At 52.8% G+C, this 19,804-nt stretch overlaps 1 protein-coding gene across 1 annotated transcript in view; it reads left to right on the top strand.

Moving 5' to 3' along the window:
* The window catches only part of PDE10A (phosphodiesterase 10A), a 273,819-nt gene continuing 254,743 nt past the window's right edge, over positions 729-19,804 (top strand). Inside the window, 1 exon segment of the mRNA XM_021071805.1 lies at positions 729-1,443. Within this exon segment, the coding sequence (XP_020927464.1) occupies positions 1,377-1,443 (67 nt within the window). The 5' untranslated portion in view covers positions 729-1,376.

Below are 19,804 nucleotides of genomic sequence, written 5' to 3' on the forward strand. Positions count from 1 at the left end.
CACCAGGGTGCGGGGCCTGGCGTGGTGGGGCCGAGTCGCGGCGGGGCGCGCTACGTGGGCGCGGGCGGCGGCGGCGGCGGCGTGGGGAGCGCCGGCTCCGCCAGTGGGCGTCTTCTGCAGCCGCCGCCGCCTCCACGGGCAGCGGCACTGCGGCGCTTTCCTCCCCTGCTTTCGAGCAGTCGCCGAGGCTCAGCCGCCGGAGCGCGCGCACCAAGCACGCCACGCTCGCAGGCAGCGTCTCAGCAGCCCCTCGCCCCGGCCTGGAGCTCGCTGATTGTGCGCGCCAGCCGGCAGCCAGACGCGGCCGCGGGGGGCTCGCCCCCGGCTCCAGGTCCTCCCGCACACACTGTAGAGCGCGATGTGAAGACTGGGCCGAGAGGGGCGCGGAAGACCAGAGAGAAGGACTAGACTGACGATCGGGCCGACGGGCCTGGGAGGGTTAGTCCTGCGGGGGCGGAGCCCGCCGAGCCCGGCCCGCGGCGCGCCCCTCCCGCCCGGGGCCGGCCCCCACTGGCAGCCCAAGGAGGAGGGCCATGGCCAGCCCCGTGGAGCCGCTCGCTCCCCGCCCTCAGGCCCCCCTGCCCGCGGCCGGGGACGAGCCCTGCTCCGGCCCCGGCAAACTCCGCCCGGAGCCCAGGCGCAGCGCGGCCGGCGGGGGGAGCACGGCGGGCCCGGGCCCGGCCCCCGAGCCGCCCGGCGGCGGCCGGGCCGAGCGCGCCGCGCCCCCGCGCCCGCCCCCTTCCCCTGCAGGCCGCGCCAGCCCCGCGGGGGGCCTCGGTGCTCTGTCTTCGAGCGGCGGCGGCGGCGGCGGCTGTTTCGCAGCCCGCGCTCCCTTCGCGCTCGCCTTCTCCTCCCCTGGCCGCTCCTCCACTCCATCTTCCTTTTACTTCTGGCCGCCGCCCCCCCCGCCCCCTCCTTCTCTTCTCCCCTCCTCATCTGCCTTTCACCTCCCCGTGCGTCTCCCAGGAAGGGAGGGCGCTTCGGCGGCGGCGACTCGAGGAGGCGGCGGCGATGCTGGCGGCGGCGGCGGCGGAGGAGGACAAGAGACAGCTCCCTTGAACGTCCCCCCCAGCAGTAGTCACCGCGGCGGCGGTGGCAGCGGCGGCGGCGGGCGGCGGCGGCTCTTCCTCTCTCCTGCGCTCCAGGGCTTGCTGCTCCCAGCACGCGCCGGGCCCCGGCCGCCGCCGCCGCCGCCCCGGTTCCCGCTCGGCCCCTCCGTCGGCCGCGCGGGCTCCCACGGCTTCCCAGGCGCCGGCGGGGGCTGCCCCGGCCCCGGCCCCGGCCCCAGCCCAGGCGGCGGCGGCCGAACTCTCCGGCGGCCCCGAGGCGCCGGCGCCACCCTCGCTGCCGCGTTCCCGCTGCTCTTCGGCTCCGACATGGAAGATGGACCTTCTAATAATGCGAGCTGCTTCCGAAGGCTGACGGAGTGTTTCCTGAGCCCTAGTAAGTGCCTGGCTCCACATTCCCCGCGGTGGGCAGCGGGCTGGGTGCGCGTGCCCCGGGCGTTTGGCGGCCGGCGGGCTTCCCTGGCGGGGCTCGGGGCTTGGCCAGCGCCGGGACACCGGGGTTTCCCAGGCTCCGCGTGCGTGCGGGGGAAGGGTGACCCGGGAGAGCGGCGGGAGCCGCGCGTTTGGGAGGAGACCTGCTACCCGCCTTGGGGCCCCGGTGCTGTTTCTGGCCACGCTTGCCCTGCACGTCTTTATACTCAAACTCTGAGATCAGGAGCCTCTCTCTTTAGCCTAGAACCGCTTGGCTGGATAAACGCGCTTCCTTCCACTCGGGGTTCTGCCCCTGAGTCCCTTGGCTGGGGGAGGGCAGGCCGGGGCCCTGGGACCTCGCGCTCCCAAAGGGGAAGGCAGTCACCTGGGTTCACTGTCGGCACTCGGCCGCTCTGCCCCCGACCCCACAGTGACCCTGTTCCAGAGCGTGGAAATGGGTGCGCCTCCGCGAAGAGTCCACTTTCGCTCGATCCTGGGGGTTAGCTGGTGCTCAGCGTGGTAAAGGGAAGGACAATGGGGTGTTAGGTTGGAGGAGGCTAGCGCCGCCGGTTCGGACTCCGGGCAGCGCCCCCCGCCCCGCACCCCGGGACCACCGCCACTCCGCCTTCCCCAGGAGCGGGGCTGAGAGCGCGCTGGAGCAGGGGTGGCAGAAGGCGTGTCACGAGGGAGGGGGACAATACTGAGCAGAATCGTCAAGGCAGATATTTGCTAGAAGGCAGGAGGCGGGAGATGTTACGGGAAGAGGCGCCGGGTGCACGGAGGAGGGGGCCGCCGTTGTCTTGGATGGAGGGCGATCGAGGTGAGGACCGGAGACCTGGGCGGGGCAGGGAGGGAGGTCGCGCCCGCGGAACAGCGGGCGACTCCGGCGCGGGCCGGGTCGGGCGCGGCATCTCGCGGCCCAAAGCGCGGGGCTCCGGCGCCGCCGTCCGCCGCGTGCGCACCGGAGCCTTTGTCTGCTTCTCGCCGGGGAACCGCGTTTCCGCGGCGCCTTCTCCAGGCAGACACTTCCAGCGTTTGCTGTGTCGGCTTCCTGCTCTCCCATCTGCCACTCATTCCCCAGCCCCGACCAGCCCACTCCTCCCGGGTACCCAGGGTCCTACCCCTCCTCGCGGCCGGAACTTGTCTGGGCTCACTGCCCGCCCCGGCGCCTTTCGGATGCATTCCCTGGGTTTGCGAGCGTGTCTCCTGGGGCCAGGCTACCCCAACCGGCACCCCCATCCTGTCTCCCTGGCGAGGGTCACCCCACGGGGGCCGCTTGGCCCAGCAGCCCCTCCCAAGCGCGGTCGCAGGCTCCAGCCCTTGGCGGCCTTTTCTGCTCCTGTTTGCGGGTTGACCTGATAGGACAGTGGGGCGTGGCCCCTGGACTCCCAGCTGACCCCTCCTGTACCCTGCCCCTGTCTGACGCGCACAGCAGCTCCCCAGTATCTCCCCTGGTCCCCCTACCTGCCTGTGTCCATTGATTCATAGATGCTTCAGTTCAGGGAGGACACGGTCTAGGCAGGCGTGGCCTTGCCTGCTGCCCTTAGATGTGTTAGGCATGGACATTTTTACCCGCGGAAACTAGACCAGGTTGGCGGTGAGCTGAAGATGGGGGGCAGAGCATGGAGCTCCTTACTGGCTTTGACTTTTGTTGGGTTAACTTCGGCCCTAGGACTGGGGTTCCATTCTGCCCCCTTCCTCCTGGGCTAGTGATTTCCTCCTTCAAAAAATAAACATCTGTTTTTTTACAGTTGGCAGCTGGTGGAGGGTGAGGGTAGGGGTGGAAGGTTGCCACACCTTGCACAGGAGTGTTTTGGGGAAAAAGCTGTGCCAAGGAGACCAGTTGTGTAGGGATTTGGATGGAACACAGTCTCCTAAAATGATGACGTTTCTGGTGATATGTTGTTACTGCTGTTTGTCTGGGGCAGGGGGTCAGCTTGTGAGGGTTGTTGGGGAGCAGAATAAAGATGAACAGCTCAGGTGGGGTGGAGGTATCCTGGGAGAATCCCCAGCAGGCTTTTCTTTTGGAAAGAGGGAGCCTGGAGAAGAGGGCCGGTGGACATCCCCCGCCCCCACTCTGCAGAAAGTTCCCTTAGGGAGAAGCCCAGTGATAATGGACTCTGTAGAGTTGCTGGGGCTTTTTGTTTGTTTGTTTTCCCCTCACCAAGTCAGTGAAGAGTAGCTTGGGGGTTGAAATCAGCTAGAGGCTATAAAAATCTTCTTTGGGATGTTACTAAGGTAGCAAATACTAAGCTTCTTTTAGACAAAATCTGTGATTAGCCCCACCTCACTGCCAAGGTGGGAAGAGGCGAGAAGGCTGCTTTAAGACATCAGAGGTCTGCCCTGACCCTGAATCCTTCACTTTGAGGGACTCGGTTTCTGTCTATTGCTTTATTTGTGTGAACTGCTGAAATACATGAAGCTTGGCAGACTCTTCTGATATTTGTCAATAAAAATGAGTCTTTTTGAAAAAAATTTAGAGTTCTACAAGACATAAAAATGCCCATGTATACAGATGTGTCATAATTGTTGCATGTCTATCCCCCTTTTTTCCCTTTCAGTTTGATCCCCTCTAGGACTGACAGGCAAGCTGTTGTGTAAAGGCTGCTGTGTCCACTTGTTTGTAGGAATGCCTGTTTTATCATCATCAAAAAGCAAGTCATGTTTTGTTTTTTTTTTTTTTTTGTCTTTTTGTCATTTCTTGGGCCACTCCCGCAGCATATGGAGGTTCCCAGGCTAGGGGTCGAATCAGAGCTGTAGCTGCCGGCCTACGCCAGGGCCACAGCAACGTGGGATCCGAGCCGTGTCTGCAACCTACACCACAGCTCACGTCAACCCCGGATCGTTAACCCACTGAACGAGGCCTGGGATCGAACCCGCAACCTCACGGTTCCTAGTCGGATTCGTTAACCACTGCGCCACGACAGGAACTCCACAAGTCATGTTTTGAAAGTGTAGTATCCTAGTTTCATTCCTGCCCATTTTGGCTCTGCATTTTGTTTCACATGGAATCACTTGTTTGCTCAGTACGCACAGAGCAAACACGTATGCACTTACTGAAAGCTGTTGCCACTTGCCAGGTGCTACCCTAGCTGGGCGACGGTCCAAGAGGTCTTCACCAGCCAGGAGGAGAGCGCCTCCCAGAAGCAGGTTCAGCATGGATGCCCAGCACTAGAGAGGTCAGGGGTTGCTCTCCCTCCCTGTCCGGCTTCTTTCGTGGCCAACCTCTGAGCTTGTCCTCAGGCACCGGCTTTAGCCCGTCCCTGCTCTGAGCATTGTTGCCGACTCTGGAACAGAACGCCGTTCCCGCACAGGGAGAGCCCAGATCCTCCCAGAACACACTGACAAGTCCAGTTTGCAGTAGGGTGTGTGTGTGTGTGCACGCGTGTGTGCGCACACTTGCCAGTCCGTGCGAGCACACACAGGAAAGGAAAGCCAAGAAGTCCTGCTTTGGTCGATAGGCCAGCCTTCTGGAGAGAACAACCTCCCTTCTCTCCACTGGGCGCGGGGTGGGAATGGCCAGGGATGTACCTAGGGGACAGGGACCCATCTAGGACAGGGTATGTGTTGGCGTTGAGAATGCTGCTTAAGGACAGCCAGAAGTCAAAAGCCATCTTTTTTCTCCCTCTCACAGAGGCACCCACATTTCCCTACTGTTATATGGGTCTCACCTGTTGGCTGCTCTGAATGACAATGCAGAGAGCTATAGAAAAGAAAAACGTTGGTCAAAAAGAGAGCAGAGACAGCAAGGAATGACTTAGGCAAGACGTGTTAGCAAAGGCCTCAACCACTTCTTCACACTGCAGTTTGCTCTGTATTTCTGAAGTGTTCCAAACAGAAAAAGTGTATGTGTCTAGGAGCCCCGGATTTTAAATATGCTCCCCATCCATCCCTGACCACTTTAGTTCTGTTTCTTGAGACTTAAGATACTGTGTGGCCAACACTTGAACAAACTGAGATAAATATGATCCCTTTTAAGAGCAAATGTGATTAACACATAGAAGCTCCAGGCAACTTTGCATTTAACATGTTTTTCTGGACCTGATGAGACTTCAGTTGCAGAGGCCAGCAAGACCAGCAACACGGCAACAGAACTGAGTGTAAATCAGTTCACAGTTGGGTACCTGCTCAGTGCAAGTCAGTGTAGGGAGAGGCAGCTGCTGAAATCCAGTCCCTCAGAACCTGGCATATAGATCTGGATACCGACAAGGTCACCAGCAGAGGAAGGCTTTGAATTCCTGTCAGGCCAAGGTGCAGGTCACGTAGTGGAGGGGCCTGGGTCTGTCTTGGCTGGAAGAATCAGGTCTTCAGTTGGAAGAACAAGCTGTTTAAACTCAGTGGAACTGTTTAGAGTCTTTAATTTTGATTTCACGAAATTCCTCTTTTCATTTCAAAAAACTGCCGTAAACAAAGATAATCCCTAAACCTTTAAATGAGCAACAGTGGAAACAGTAGAAGGTGCTGTGTCTTCTGCCATGTCAACCTGATATATTAACTTTATGTCACTTTGCATCTAAAACTTTTTCTACACCATGAAGAAAAATAAATGCAGGGTAGTAAATAAATGAGTCTCTCGGGCTGTAACATGCAGCTTGCTGATCGTAATGCAGGGGTTCTCCCGTGGCGGTGCGGGGGCAGGTTAAGGGTCTGGTGTTGTCACTGCGGTGGCTCCGGTCCCTGCCAGGGCTTGGGTTCCATCCAAGGCCCCGGTGAAGTATTTTGTGCTGCGGAGTGCCCCCCCCCCCATATTGCTGTATTGCTTATTCGAAAGTTGCTAAGGGAGTAGATCTTAAAAGTCTTCATCACAAGAAACAATAATGCAGTGCCCTGGATAGTTATTAGATTTTGTTTACTATAAAGCAGACTAGACTTGGTGTGGTTAATTAACATCGTACCAGTTAGTACACTGTTCACTTTGGCTTGTTTAGAAACAGCTCATGAGGTCTGAGAAAGAAAGAAAAAAGAATATTTCTCTCCTAAAAAGAAAACTCTTAGTTTTAACTCAAAACATTTAGATTTCCTTTAAAAATGTAAATCAGGCTCCTCCAGCTGATTTAAGTGTGTCTAAGGTAGAACTCCAGGATGACAGAATTGCTCAAGATCTCACAGAGGAAACAGAGGCTGTCTAGTGTCCTGGTGTTCTTTGTGGCATTCACCAAGTTCAGGAATTGTCCTGCTCACTTACTGGCCTGCTTGTCTACTGCCTGTCTTCTCAAGGTGGAAGGTAGGCTTGGTGAGAGCCTGAGGGCAGGGGCTTGTCTTACTTGGTTACATCCTGAGCTTGTAACAGTGCCTGACACATATATGGAAGGAGCTCAGATATTGTGTTGAAAATTCAAAGATGAGGGAGTTCCCTTGTGGTACAGCTGGTTAAGGATCCTGCATTGTCATTACAGCAGCTTGGGTTACTTCTGTAGCACCGGTTTTATCCGTGGCCCGGTGTGTCGGTGTGTCTTTGCGGTGGTGGGGGTGGGGTTCAGGGTTCTATGTCTTGAGAAAAGAAGTAGCATTGAGCCCCTACTCTGGTGAGCATTGTTGTTGGTGCCAGGGGTGTCTGCTTATATGACGCCTCCTCTCAATGGTGTACCCACTAGGCTGTCAAATGTACAAACCAAAAATATCAAATATCAAAAATACCAAGTATCATATTGTATGCACTGAATTAAAGCAGAGAGCTGACAGTGTGGCTTTTCCAGTTTGGGTGGCCCCTGATGGTGTGTGGGGGAAGTTAAACTGCAATGGAGACGACCAGGTGCTGCCTGCCCTGCAGATGCCAGGCAAGGGCGCCCGGGGGAGGGACCTCGACCACTGAGCCAAGGGGAGTGGCAGGCACGCGGGCCAGCTTAGGGCTCTGTACGTCAGGGGAACAATTGCGTCTTACTCCACGTGCAAGGAGACCCTGCTGGAAGGTTGTAGGCAGGTGGGTGATATGTGATTTATGATCGCAGAAGCTCATTCTGGCTGCACTCTGGTGAGTGAATCTAGGGGCTGCTGTGGAAACGGAGCACCCGAAGGGCACCACAGTGGTCGCGGCAAAAGACGGGTGACTTGGATGAAAGCGATGATGATGGACATGAGGTCCATGGAACCCGGCGGCTTTGGGAGGTGTTCGGAGGCAGAATGGGTAGCGTGTGCAGGTGCGTTGGGCACCTGGCGTGAGGAAGAGGGGAACCAAGCCCGAGCTGTGGGTTTAGCCAGAGCACTTGGGCACAAGGAGAGCTGTGCTGTGAGGGCCGCTGGGGGAGGGCGGGCAGGGCATCAGGCATCCTGTTCCGGGATGTTACCTCCGAGATGCCCGCTGCGCACTTCGCTGGAGATGATGAGGAGGTAGGTGGGTAAATAAGTCTGGAAACCAGAGGGTTGATGGGCCAGGGCTGGAGAATGAAGACTGTAATCCCAGGGTTTAAAACATGGGATCGTGTGTGCCCCCCGCCCAGCGTCCGCGGCTGCTGCATGGGGGGGCTTTGAGGGAGGGACAGAGGGGTCTGGCAGTCACAGACCAGTGCTGTGCGGGGTCGGGCGCGACCCCCGCCTGATGAGTGGCAGGAGGGCTCCGGAGCCAGCCGCGGGGAGGTAGAGGTCTAGGTCAAAGGCACGGTTCTGAAGCGGACCCTGAAAGAGGCAGGGGAGTGACAAGAGGGCAGGAGCAGAGCTGGCGGGAGAGCACCCTGGCCTCTCTGCGCAGTTACTCCCCAGAGTTCAGGCCCATCTGGACCTTTCCGGGTTGGTGGGTGCTGCGTAAGAAGCCGTGTGCTGAGATGGAGGGTTTATTTGTTGAGCAAAGGCGTTTGAAGAACAGGAAAGAAGAGCAGAACACACTTTACGGAAGGCGGAGGAAGGGCGTGTGGGGACAGCAAGGGGACTGTTCCTCAGAGAGAACTGGGCGCAGGGGAGCGGGTGTGTGCCGAGAAGTGTGTATCTGAGGGGGCAGCCGCCAGCACGCTCCCAGATCCCACCTGCCCCTTCCGCGGGCTGGGCAGCGCTCTGGGCATCTGGGTGCGTGGAATAGAAGGGCAGGTCCAGAGGCTCGCCGCGTGGGCAGCAGGAGATGAGCGGCCCAAGGCCTTGGAGGAGTCAGGAGGGCAGATGAGAAGGTCCTGCCCAGACCGGACGCTTAGCTGAGAGAAGGAGCGATTGAGACCGTTCTGGAAGGAAGGTTGTGTGGTTAAAGGCTGGGAAGTCTGAGCGGTTGGGGACGAGCGGGTGGCACAGAGCCGTGCACATTGCCCTCCTGGGCACCGCAAGTGCCCTGGACCAGGCGGTGTGAACACTTGTAGGCTCTCAGTACCCGTCTTGGGGACCCCTGCCCAGCGGGATGCAATTTGAGGGGCGTCTTGAGGAAGGAAGACTGTTTGGTATGTGGAGCTGAGCGAGGGGAGGCTTCCTCCTGGACAGAGGCGAGAACCGAGGGACTTCAGGAGGCAGGAGGCCGGGTGGTCTGGTGGTGGTGAGGGCTCATGCAGGAGAGAAGGGACGAGGCGGCGGGTGGGCCAAGCGAGGTCACGCGTGTCGGGGGGGGCGGGGGACGGGCTGGGAGGTGCCAGGAGTGCACTGTTAGCGGGTGATGTAACAACGCGCAGGTGTTTATTGCCCATCTGCTTGCGCCCGCGGCTGCCCTCGTCGCTGCTAATGAATATGTCCAGACCCACCCTTGCCTTCAAGGAGCCGCTTGTCCTGAGCGAGGCAGACAAGATAAAAGGAGTCGTGGTGGCACTTTAGCAGTGACTTTAGAGTGACGGAAGACTACTTAAGACACCCTTTAAGGACACCCACTGCCCCACGGGCCGACCCGCGCTCCTCTCCACACTGCTGTGAAACTCTCAGTGCAGTGACCTTGCTGCCTCCTGCCGGATCCGCCCTCCACTGAGCCCCGCCCGGTGCCAAACTGCTCCTAGATCCTGAACTTTTGGTGCTGGTCATGACATCCCCTCCCCCCTGTTGCCAGCTTTGGGTCCCTGGAATCCCGCCCTGCCCCCCAGCTTGCCGCCGGCCCCATCTGTCGCTGCTGCCTGTCCATGTTTGCGTGTGCTCCTGGAGGGCGGGAGGCATGTTTTATTCTTTTTCTTAACCTCAGTGCCCAGGACAGTGCCAAGCACAGTAAATTTAATGAATAGTAAGTGAAGGTATTTAAGTGGGAGAAAATGATCAAAATGTTCCTTTAAAAATATTAGGTTTCCCAAAGGAAGGGAATAATGAAACAAGCAATGAGGTGGTTAAATTTTGCAAGCATAACTTGAAACTTCCCTTCTTCTTTTCCATGTGATTCAAATACACTTACTTGGCACCCATGAGCAGGCTTCTGGGTTATGGGGATCACAGCCACTGGGGTGTGACTGGGCGTGGGGTGGCACCAGTAGGTGCTGGAAACAGGGGACAAGTGCTTAGAGCATTTCGGATGCCTCCGTTTTGTTGCTGAGGTGGTGATGGAAAGCCTTTCACTTGGATGAAAACATTTTTTACACCAGGAAAGAGAAAGAGTGTTGCCTATAAAGTGCTGAAACAATGCCATGTGTTCGAATACGATGAATTATTTATGAGAATACAAGCATATTTAGACTATTAAAAGTTGGTAAGTACTTATAAGAAGCAATTTTGCATGGAGAGCAGGTCACTCTGCTGGAGAAAAGCATCACCAGTATATGGAATTCAAGTTGTACTTATTTGTCATGATGTAATTATGTGTTTCTGTGTTATAGTTTTAGCAGCTTCCAAAGCAAACATCTAAAATGGTATCCAAAAAGGCTTGATTACTAGGGTTTCCTAGATTTGGTAATTATATACTTTATCTTTGCTATTAGGATTACATATATTTTTGATTTTTTTTATGTTCCAGGACCAGAAGTTTACTTTTAAAAACATTCTTTTCTCCTCAGTCGTCTGTGCTTTTTTAGGATAATACTCTTTGTGCCTCATGATTAAATATATCATCTAATTATTTTAAGGCAGGTTAAAGACCTAGTTATAAAAACGTAGTGCTTAAAACAATGTGATACTGGCCTATGAATAGAGAGACAAATACAATAGGATTGAAAAATCTTAAGACAGAGCCATACACATAAAGGAACTGAGTATATTTTAGAAGTGTCATCTCATGTGGGAGGAGTAGGGATAGACTGTTGAATAAATAATTTGGGGACAACTAGGTAGTCCTCCAGAAAAAAATGAAATTAAACCATGCCTTTTACTACACCTCCAGGATAAATTCCATATGGATCCTATTTTTAAACACATATTTTAAAAAAAGATATCATAGGAGAAAATGAGGAAATTCCTTTCTAGCCTTGGGATGGGGAGAGCCTTTAGATGTGACTCAAATCTGGAATTGATCAAAGCAAAGACTGATAAGTTAGTCTACACTAGCAAAAAGCCTTAACAAAATCCTAATGTATTCCTGCAAAGCCTCCTGCACTGACCCCCTCTGCCTTCCTGCATGTCTCTATCCTGCTTCCTACAGCGCAGTTAGAGTTCCAGCAGCACCAGACTGCCCTCAGTTAGAGTTCCAGCAGCACCAGACTGCCCTCGAGAAAACCCCTAAGAGCTCATGGCACCACGGAGAGCCAGCCTTCCTAACACAGGAGGCGCTCCTAGAAATGGTTACAAAAAAGAACAACCCATATATACAGAGCAATCAAATGATACGAACAAAAAGCTGCTCAGCCTCATTCATGATAAGCGCCCTTTCATGTAACTCCGAGGTGCTATTTTCACCTGTCAGATCTGCAAAACTGAATACATGTTTTAACACACCGCTGGCAATTCTGTGAGCAAGCTGGTCCCATTCCTGATGGGGGCATCTATGGGCACGGCCCCCGAAGCGGGCAATTTGACAGTATCGATCAATATTAAAAAGGCACATACCCTTTGCGTCAGTAATTTTACTTCTGGGAATTTGTCATTCAGATGTACTCACACATTGGCAAGGTGACGTCGCAGGTATTAATCTCTGCAGCACTGGTGGATGGAGAGCATTCGAAGAAACCACGTCAAGATCCACCTGGCTAAGTAGAATTTGTCACCGTGCAATGAGTGTCCTGAAGCTCTTCCCGACACAGCTCTGTGTGAAAAAAGCAGGGTGTAAAGCTTTTGTGCGAGAAAGGACAACAGGAGTACACACCTGTGTGTGTGGGTGCTGCGTGAAGAAACCGGGCGGAAGCCCAGGCACACGCTGATGGCACTTTCCGGGCGTGCAGGTGGAGGTGGCAGGGGTGGCGGAGTGGGGGGACCAGGTGGACGTGAGCAGGAGTTACGGGGAGACTTCCAGTGCACACCTGCCTATGCTTTTGCCTTTGAATAACGACTTATTACCTATTCAAAAATTAAATTAAAAATAATTAGGATTTTACTGAGATGCTCCTTCACTAGTTGTCAGCCACCGTGCTTTGTGGTCGATCCTGTTGTGTTGTTCACAGTCCTCGTATTGAGATCAAAATTGGTTTTTCAGCCCCTGAAGTTTGTTCACTTGATTTCTGCCTTCCTCTAGCCTCCCACTTACATCTCCCACGCAGGAGCCCAAAATGTCAAACCGTGAATGTTTCGACAATCGCATACATCACTCTTATACATCATACTTATCAAGTCCCTTTCTACGTCATGCACGGCTTTGACAGTGAGAAAAAACAATACTCCTCGCTTTTAATGTAATTTCTGACTCTGATGGCGTCTATGGTTTCACATTGGAGATAGAACTGTTGTTTACACCGTTGGAGAGCTGCCCAGCCAGCTCATCTGGTGGAAATCACTACATTTTGGCAAGAAACGGAATGTCTTCCTTGTGAAAACGTGGGTTTGACATTCTAGTGCTTCTCAAGTGAGTGGAGATGTGGCCTCATGTTCCCTTGCCACTTAGCGATACCCGTCAACGGGGCCACGGCGGGGCATTAGGATTTATGCTGTGGTTACAGGGTTTGGTTTCTCCTTAGGAGCGGGCACCCTGTGAATGCCGCCTTCATTCATCCCTCCGCAGACACCTGCCTCCGCTGTGGGCGCCACCTGGGCAGACAGGCCTGCTGAGAGCCCGCCCGTGCCCGCGGAGACGCCGCTCTCCCGCAAGGACTGTGCCCTCCCTCTGGCTGTGCCATTGTGGAACTGAGTTCTTTAGATCCGTGCATTTGCTGTACTCTCTGACTTATTTTGGGTTTGAATTTAGTAGTCACTGCTTCTCTAAGTATCTGATTGGGTTTAGTTGGAATATCAACCCTGCCGATTTTCCTGTGTGCTGCTTATAATGTTGACGTTTTTCTTTGTCTTATCACTTAATATTATTTCCTCTTAGTCCACCCATTGGTTTTATTTTAGCTGCTACTTCCTTCCTAGTTACTGGATTTTGTGAAAACCCTTTCCTAAGCCTAAACGTCCGCCTGCCACTATCCTAACAAAGTTCTTTGACCCTTGCTCTGGGGTTTTTACACGGTTAACCCATGTGACACACCCTGGCCTTGGGGATACAGAAACTTCAGCTTGCCCGTCCTTAGGCCTCTTTCTGAAAGGCGCATTTCTCATGGTTGCCGGGCCTTCAGGGCACGCGCTGGTGGTTATTGTGCTTCTTTTCTGGAGTGGGGCTCGAGGGTGGGGTGGGGGAGGGGATCGCGTCCTTTCACTCGGCTGAGCACTGCAGAGGCTTTCAGAGGCTTTTCAGGTCACTGGGAATGCCTTTATGTTAAAGGTTATTCTTTATTAGTAGTGGTGCTCTAGTTGAATTTCATTTCTCCTGAGATCCGACCGTAGCTATAGCGTTTTGGCACCTTCTGTGTTTTGTAACTCTTCTGTTCCTTTTGTCAAATGGGCCATCATTAGGACATTTTTTTCCCTAAGTGATTTTTGAACTCTATTTTGTGTTGTTACATTTTTTTAATGTATGTTGACCATATTTTCGAGATTCAGAATGATCATGACTTCGTATACCTGGGTTATAGTCTGGTGAAAGGTGCTCTGTGTTGCTAATACAGAGAGGTACTGGGTTCCAGGCTGTGGGATGACCTCATCTTTCTGCAGGTGTCCTTATGACATCTGCCCTGAGAGGGGGTGTGTGGAAAGAGATACAAACAGTTCATGCTGTGCTCACTTTTTCTTGGTCGATTCTCTGCTGGCGCTGGTCAGTATTTCCCGGTGCTTTGGGACTGGTGACTTCTCAGTAAGGATTGGCAGATAGTCTGAGGTGCTGAGAAATGGCGTATGTGTCGGTTATGCAGATGCTGAGGATACCATGGTCCTTGTGGAGTTAGACAAGCCTGCGGTGGACGGCTTGCTGCTGGTTGTGAGACTGTCCTGAGGATGAACCGAGATGATGTACGTCAAGTGTAGGCAAGAGCACCTGGAGCACAGCAGGTGCCAGACAGCATGGCGTCCTTGTCCTTGGGCTGGGAGTGAACCCCGGGAGACTGTCTTTCCTGGGAGGGCAGCACGGCGGCGCCTGGGAGGGCATCAGGTGGCAGGGAGATGGTCGGGTGGCAAAGGGAAGTGAAGAAAAAGACTGCCTCCAGCATCCATTTGGCCAGGAAAGGTGTTTCTTTGTAGTTACAGGAAGTACAGCTTCTGGAAACATTGATACCAGGAAATGGCTGGAGTCTTAGAGCAATTCCACTTTCTTGGCAAGGAATTAAAGGAAAATGTGTTGAAAATAAAAATGAAGAATTTTTGGAAAGAGAAAGAACTGAAAAAAAAAAGTGATTGCCATAAGAATTCTCCCATTTAGGGGAATCTAATTTTGAACGGCTTTTTTGGTCCTTTTCCCCATTGACGGAGCCTCTGCACCTCCAGCAGCATGGCCTCTATGCTCTCATGCCTCTGAGTTGTTCGCTCAGCCTGACCTAAGAGGGCTGTTGCTGCTGGGTCCCCTGCTGCCTGAGCTGAGTGCGGAGGCGCAGCAGCTTGCAGCCCTGGATGCAGGACAGGTCTCAGGTGAGCTGTGCGCCCCGCTGAGGACGCAGCTCCTGTCTCTGGGCCATTATCCAGAGGACAGGATCACTTAGATTTGGTTTGTATGTGTAATTTTTTCTTTGCAGCTGGCTCTTTATTCACTTTGGAATTGTGTAGGTTGTTGATCTGTATTCTTAATTAACCACGTAAATGGTCTTACTTCTGCGCTGGTGTTACATTTTTCTTTGGTAACTCAATGCACTGGAACTTGGAGAAAGGTGAGAATGTCCCATGAACAATTTCGAGGGTGAATTTTTGAGGCTACACTTTAAACTGTTTTTAAAAAAACATTCTACATCTGGTTTGCATTTATCTGAAACAAAACTATCAATGAGTTGGCTTCCTTTCATTTAAAACCTTACAATAATTTGAGGAATTGCACTTTTATCTGTTATGATCTTTGGGGATTCCTTAACACTGTTAGTAGATATGTATATATTTTTAAAAAAAATACTGAATTGCCTTCTGCTTTTCTGTAGGGAACAGTTCATAAAAATGGGAAGAAAATGCAGGAGGGCACTCAGCTTTGCAGCGCTGCCTCCCTCCTTCTGCCCTGGGTACTGCCCTGGATACTGGCCTGGGTAGTGGCCTGGATGCTTGCCTGGGTACTGGCCTGGGTCATTGGTCGGTCAGGACACAGAAACTGCTCACCTATTCATCTGCCTTTGCCTGAGGTGACCAGCAGAGGCTTCAGTGGGAGTGTGTATTGAAGGTGGGTTCAATAAGAAGTGTGTATTGAATGATGGATCCCTAAGAAGCAGCAGGGTACCCTGGAAGCATGTGTTTGGGGCGGAAAAATGGGGGTTCAAATCTCAGCTCTGCCTAATCTCTGAGCTAAGCCCTGTGTGTCTGTAAACGGGGTGCTCAGAATCTATTCGCCTCCTCTGAGTACTTTACCCTGAAGATGAAAGAGCAGGTCTAAGTCATGTAACACTTGGGAATTGTCTGGAATGGTAACAGTTTTAGACTTCTAATGTTTTTGTTTTGATTTTATATTAATTATGAGCAGCTCAGCTTCATTTTTTAGCATTAAAAGAGACATGAAAACAGCAAGGTCCTGCTGTACGGCACAGGGAACTATATTCAGTCTCCTGGGGGAGACCATGATGGAAAAGAATATAAAAAAGAATGTGTGTCTGTATACAACCGAGTCCTGTGGCTGTATAGCAGAAATCGGTACATTGTAAATCAACTCTACTTCAAACATTTTTTTAAAATTTAGAAAAAGGAAGAAGTGCAGAGCTGTTTTCAGAAATCCTTAAAATATTGCCTCTGGTTTTTAAAAGTATCTGCGACCTCGTGGAGAAGTCTGTATGAAGGAGGCGGGGGTAGGGGTGCCGGGGGCCTTCCGCCTGCCCCAGAGCCGGCCCTGGCGCCAGCATGGCCCGTCCTCCGAGAAGGCTCCTGTCTTCGGGTTTGACCTGCTGCTTCGATTGCTGGGTGATGTCGCCTGCTCTGTCCCCCTCCCACCTAAGGTAAGGACATCGCCTTCAAGGGGCAGGATCTGTGAACCCACCAGCGGTTTGTTTGGTAGCTGTTTCGGGGGAGGCGAGGGGTGGACTGAAGCCAGTGAGAGGTTAGGAGATCTGGGTTGACCACTCCGTAGGTTTTCCAGAGTCGAGTGTGGCTGCATTTCTGTGAAATCACCCTGAGGTCACACCTCTGACTCTGGCAGGTTCCTTACTCACTCAGTTTCCCTGGAAGACAGGTCTCAGAGAACTCGTTTCTTGGTTTGGTTTTCCCTGGAAGCAGAGCCAGTGGTTTATTTGGGAGGTGATTCCAGCAGATGGGAGAGAGGGAGTAAAGGCAAGGCGTTCAAGCCGGTGGCCACGTGGGCAATAAGGGCTCCACTACCGCCCCCCCCCGCCGCCCCCCGGCCCCAGAAGGGCCTCCCTCCCAGAAGGTGGCTGAGGGCCAGCGCCCTTCTTGGGAGCGCCAGCTCTGCGCTCCTGGACTCCTCTGCCCTTGCTGGAGGGCCGCGTGGCACTCCGGGTGGGCGCCAGCTGGAAGCGGACCCCTCTGTGGAGGTTAGGAACGGGACCCGGACGTGTTCAGTCATCAGGTTCACAGCGTTTTGGTGATCCTGTCCTCAGCTTTTAAAAGAGATTCTTCTAGATACAATATTAAAACTACGTAGGGAGGAGTTCTCTTGCGGCGCGGCAGGTTAAGGGTCCTGCAGTTGTCACTAGAGGCACTGGGGTCTCTGCTGTGGTTTGATGTCTGGTCCGGGAACTTCCACGTGGCATGGGCATGGCCAAAAACAAAACAAAACAAAGCCAAACCAAAAGAAAACACTTCATGGAGAATGTAGCTTTCCTTATAAATTTGGCACAGGTGGGATTTATGTTAGTAAAAAAAATCTTTACTATTGCATCTTTCTGAATCCTGAGGTTATATAAAGTAAGTGATTAAATTATTAATACTTTGATCAGTATGGTGCTTGCTTAAGACTCATGATAAAGAGACGTTTAAAATAAACAGTAAAGCCAGCATATTCTATGAAAACATCTAATATGAAATTATTGTTTTCATAGGCGCAAATTTTTCCTGTAAAGGGCCAGATAGTACCCGTTTTAGACTTCGTGGGACATGCAGTTTCTGTTGTCACTTCGCAGCCCTGCCCTTGCAGCAAAACAGACAGTGCATAAATGAATGAGCTCATTCACAGAAACTGGCAGAGGACCGCGGCGCTGACGCCTCGTGTTAGAAGAATACATTATTGTTGACGAACACAGATTTCTTCCTTTGGGTGTTTAGAAGGCAGTAACCCCCTTCAATAGAGAGTATCCAAGATCATAGCTGTAGTTTGGGAAAGTGGACACCCACCCAAAGCAGTGTGGCCTGCTGGCTCTTTGCTCTGGAAGGTCCGCTTGTGTACGTCGGGGTGCCCTGCTCCAGCTCTTCCGCCTCTGTGGGATATCGGAAAGGCAGCAATTTCATGAAACAGAAACTGTTGTGTTCTCCACATAGAATTTCTATCACTGTGTTTGTTTGTTTGTTTGTTTTAGCATCTTTTAGTCCTGAATCACTTTACAAAGAATAAGACAAATCAGGAGACACGTGTATAAGTACGCGCTTATCCATGAGAAGCGCATGATGTGTGTGTCATTTCTTTAGGCAGAGCGCTTTATTTTGTTTGATACAGTCGGACTAGCTTGGGGCAAAGACAGCGCTCTATCCCTGTTTGTGGATGACTTGATTGAGTTACACCGAGGTCAGTGACCTCGTGCTCAGAATGGCCAGTTTGTCAAGAAAGCCCTGTGACACATACTTGTGCACGTCTTTCTTCCTCTGTTAAGATACTGATCTCGGATCCCGTAATCGTGCACTGGACAGTGCAGCCTTTCGATGCCTTAAATATGTTAGGAAAATTGTAGCAAGGTTTACATACGGAATGTATACTATGTATATAATGTGTGATAATATATCCATTCCATGCGTATGATAATAACCCATTCCAGTGGGTTATTGTTAATAAATGCCTGCGTAATAGTAATGAATGAATAAGGCAATGGCAACATTAGCGGAGACGCCTGAGGGAAGCCTGCTGGCGTCTGTCGTCATATGTGTGATGCTGGGGCTGGGGAGACTGAGGGTGGGGGGTGAAGTCAGCCCCAGGGATACTGGCAGTGCCCTCACACAGGGGAGGTGACAGGAGGCCCCCAAGTCTGGGAGTCTCTTGAAGTGGAAATTCTTTATCAGCTGACTGCCAATTGACGTGCTCACTTTCCAGAGGGGGCTTGGGCAAAAGTTTGAAGAGATTAAGAAGAGGATTTAAAGAATAAGTGTCTTGATTGAGAGCGTCTGCCTGCCTTTCCTCTTCCTTTTCATAGTTGCGCTTCTCCCACTTACCAAAGAAGAAAGGTTCCCCCTTTTCTGTCCAAGTCGCACTGTGCTTGGTTGCCCCCAGGGTGTGAACGTGGGGTGTGAACCAGGGCACCCTCTGAGAAGGGGTGGCTCTGAGGGAGGGTCCGGGGAGAGTGTCTGTGGCTGTGGAGACCCTGCGTCTCAAGCTCTCAGCTCAGGGTCCAGCCCCAGGTTTCCATCCGTCCAGCATTCATTGTCTGTCTTCGTTTCTAATGTAGAAGGGAGCTGCAAGGCAGCATGTGTATCCAAATGATAAAAAAACCTTTGCAGACAGAAAGTCGGTCTGACTTGAGTATTTGATGGCATAGAAGGCAGGCTTTCCAGTAGTGGCAGTGGGCAGACTCCACAGACTGAACGAACTATTCTTCAGCTCCAGGGTTTGGCCAAAAATACATACAAGGCATATTTGCTGTAAAAGCTATGTGAGAACATACATCATTCGCATCTATTTAAACTTGTGGTAAAAATTCTGATATGTCAACCTAAGAATGTGTGATAGGGCACAGTTTCTTCTGGAAGTAAAATACGCTGCAAAAGAGTGAACAGAAAGGAAGAATGCGCTCAGTCTGAATTAACACGCTGTGTATGAGTGAACGACCGAGTGGGTGGCGTCCACCCCTCTAGGGGGACCCGAGAGCCCCAAAGGTGGGGGGAAAGCCAGCAGGGTGAAGCTTACAGGTGGGGATTATGCCCGAGGTTTGGCCGGAGGACCAGAGAGGACCCCTGGAACCGCTCGCACCCTGGCATCACACCCAGGGCAGCAGCTTGGGTTGGGCCACATCGTGGTGCTTTGGAGAGCATGCCCACGGCTCTCTGCGTAATTAACATGCTGTGTGTGAGTGATGTTTATTTTAGGTTCCATGTTGATGCACTTCAGTCCAGTGGGTTGTTTTGAGGGCCGAATGTTGTTGATAAGGAAGTGCACAAAACTGGCAGTGTCCAGGGCTAAGGCTGGTGGTCCAGCAGTTCAGGCAGAGCTGGACCCGTGTGCCAGAGGCTGAGCTAGTCTGGGCATTTGACCCCCCAAAGAAGAGGCAGAGAGAAGGAAAAACCTGATGAGTTGGTGTGGATGCTCCTGCAGAGGGGAGGGAAGGGGAGGGAGGCCCTCTGCTGGAGCGACAGCAGGTGCAGAGCCCTGGGGAATGGGCCCTTTGCGCAGGTGCCCATGTCTGGATCTGGTGCCTTGGGGCAGCCTGGGCACGGTCAAAGCAACAGGCTGTATAGCCCCCCAAGTGAACAGGTTTTGTAAACGCACACGTGCTTATGACGGCACCGACCTGATGGATGACGAGGAAACCAGATTTGTGGGCGGTCAGGCCCTCGGATGGGGGCAGACATCCCGGAGCTCGGGCGCTGCGGGTGCTGCAGGGAGCTGTCTGGGGACCCGGACAGTGACGCGGGCAGCCGCACTTTACAGACCTGGGGGGATTCTCAGCTTGTTAGACGGTTTTATATTCAGGACCTCACATGAGGTCTTTTCTTTTTTTATGGAGGTATAAATTGACTTACAATGTTATGTTAGTTTCGGGTATATAGCATTGTGA

The sequence above is a fragment of the Sus scrofa genome, chromosome 1 (assembly GCF_000003025.6).
Source record: "Sus scrofa isolate TJ Tabasco breed Duroc chromosome 1, Sscrofa11.1, whole genome shotgun sequence".
NCBI lineage: Eukaryota > Metazoa > Chordata > Mammalia > Artiodactyla > Suidae > Sus > Sus scrofa.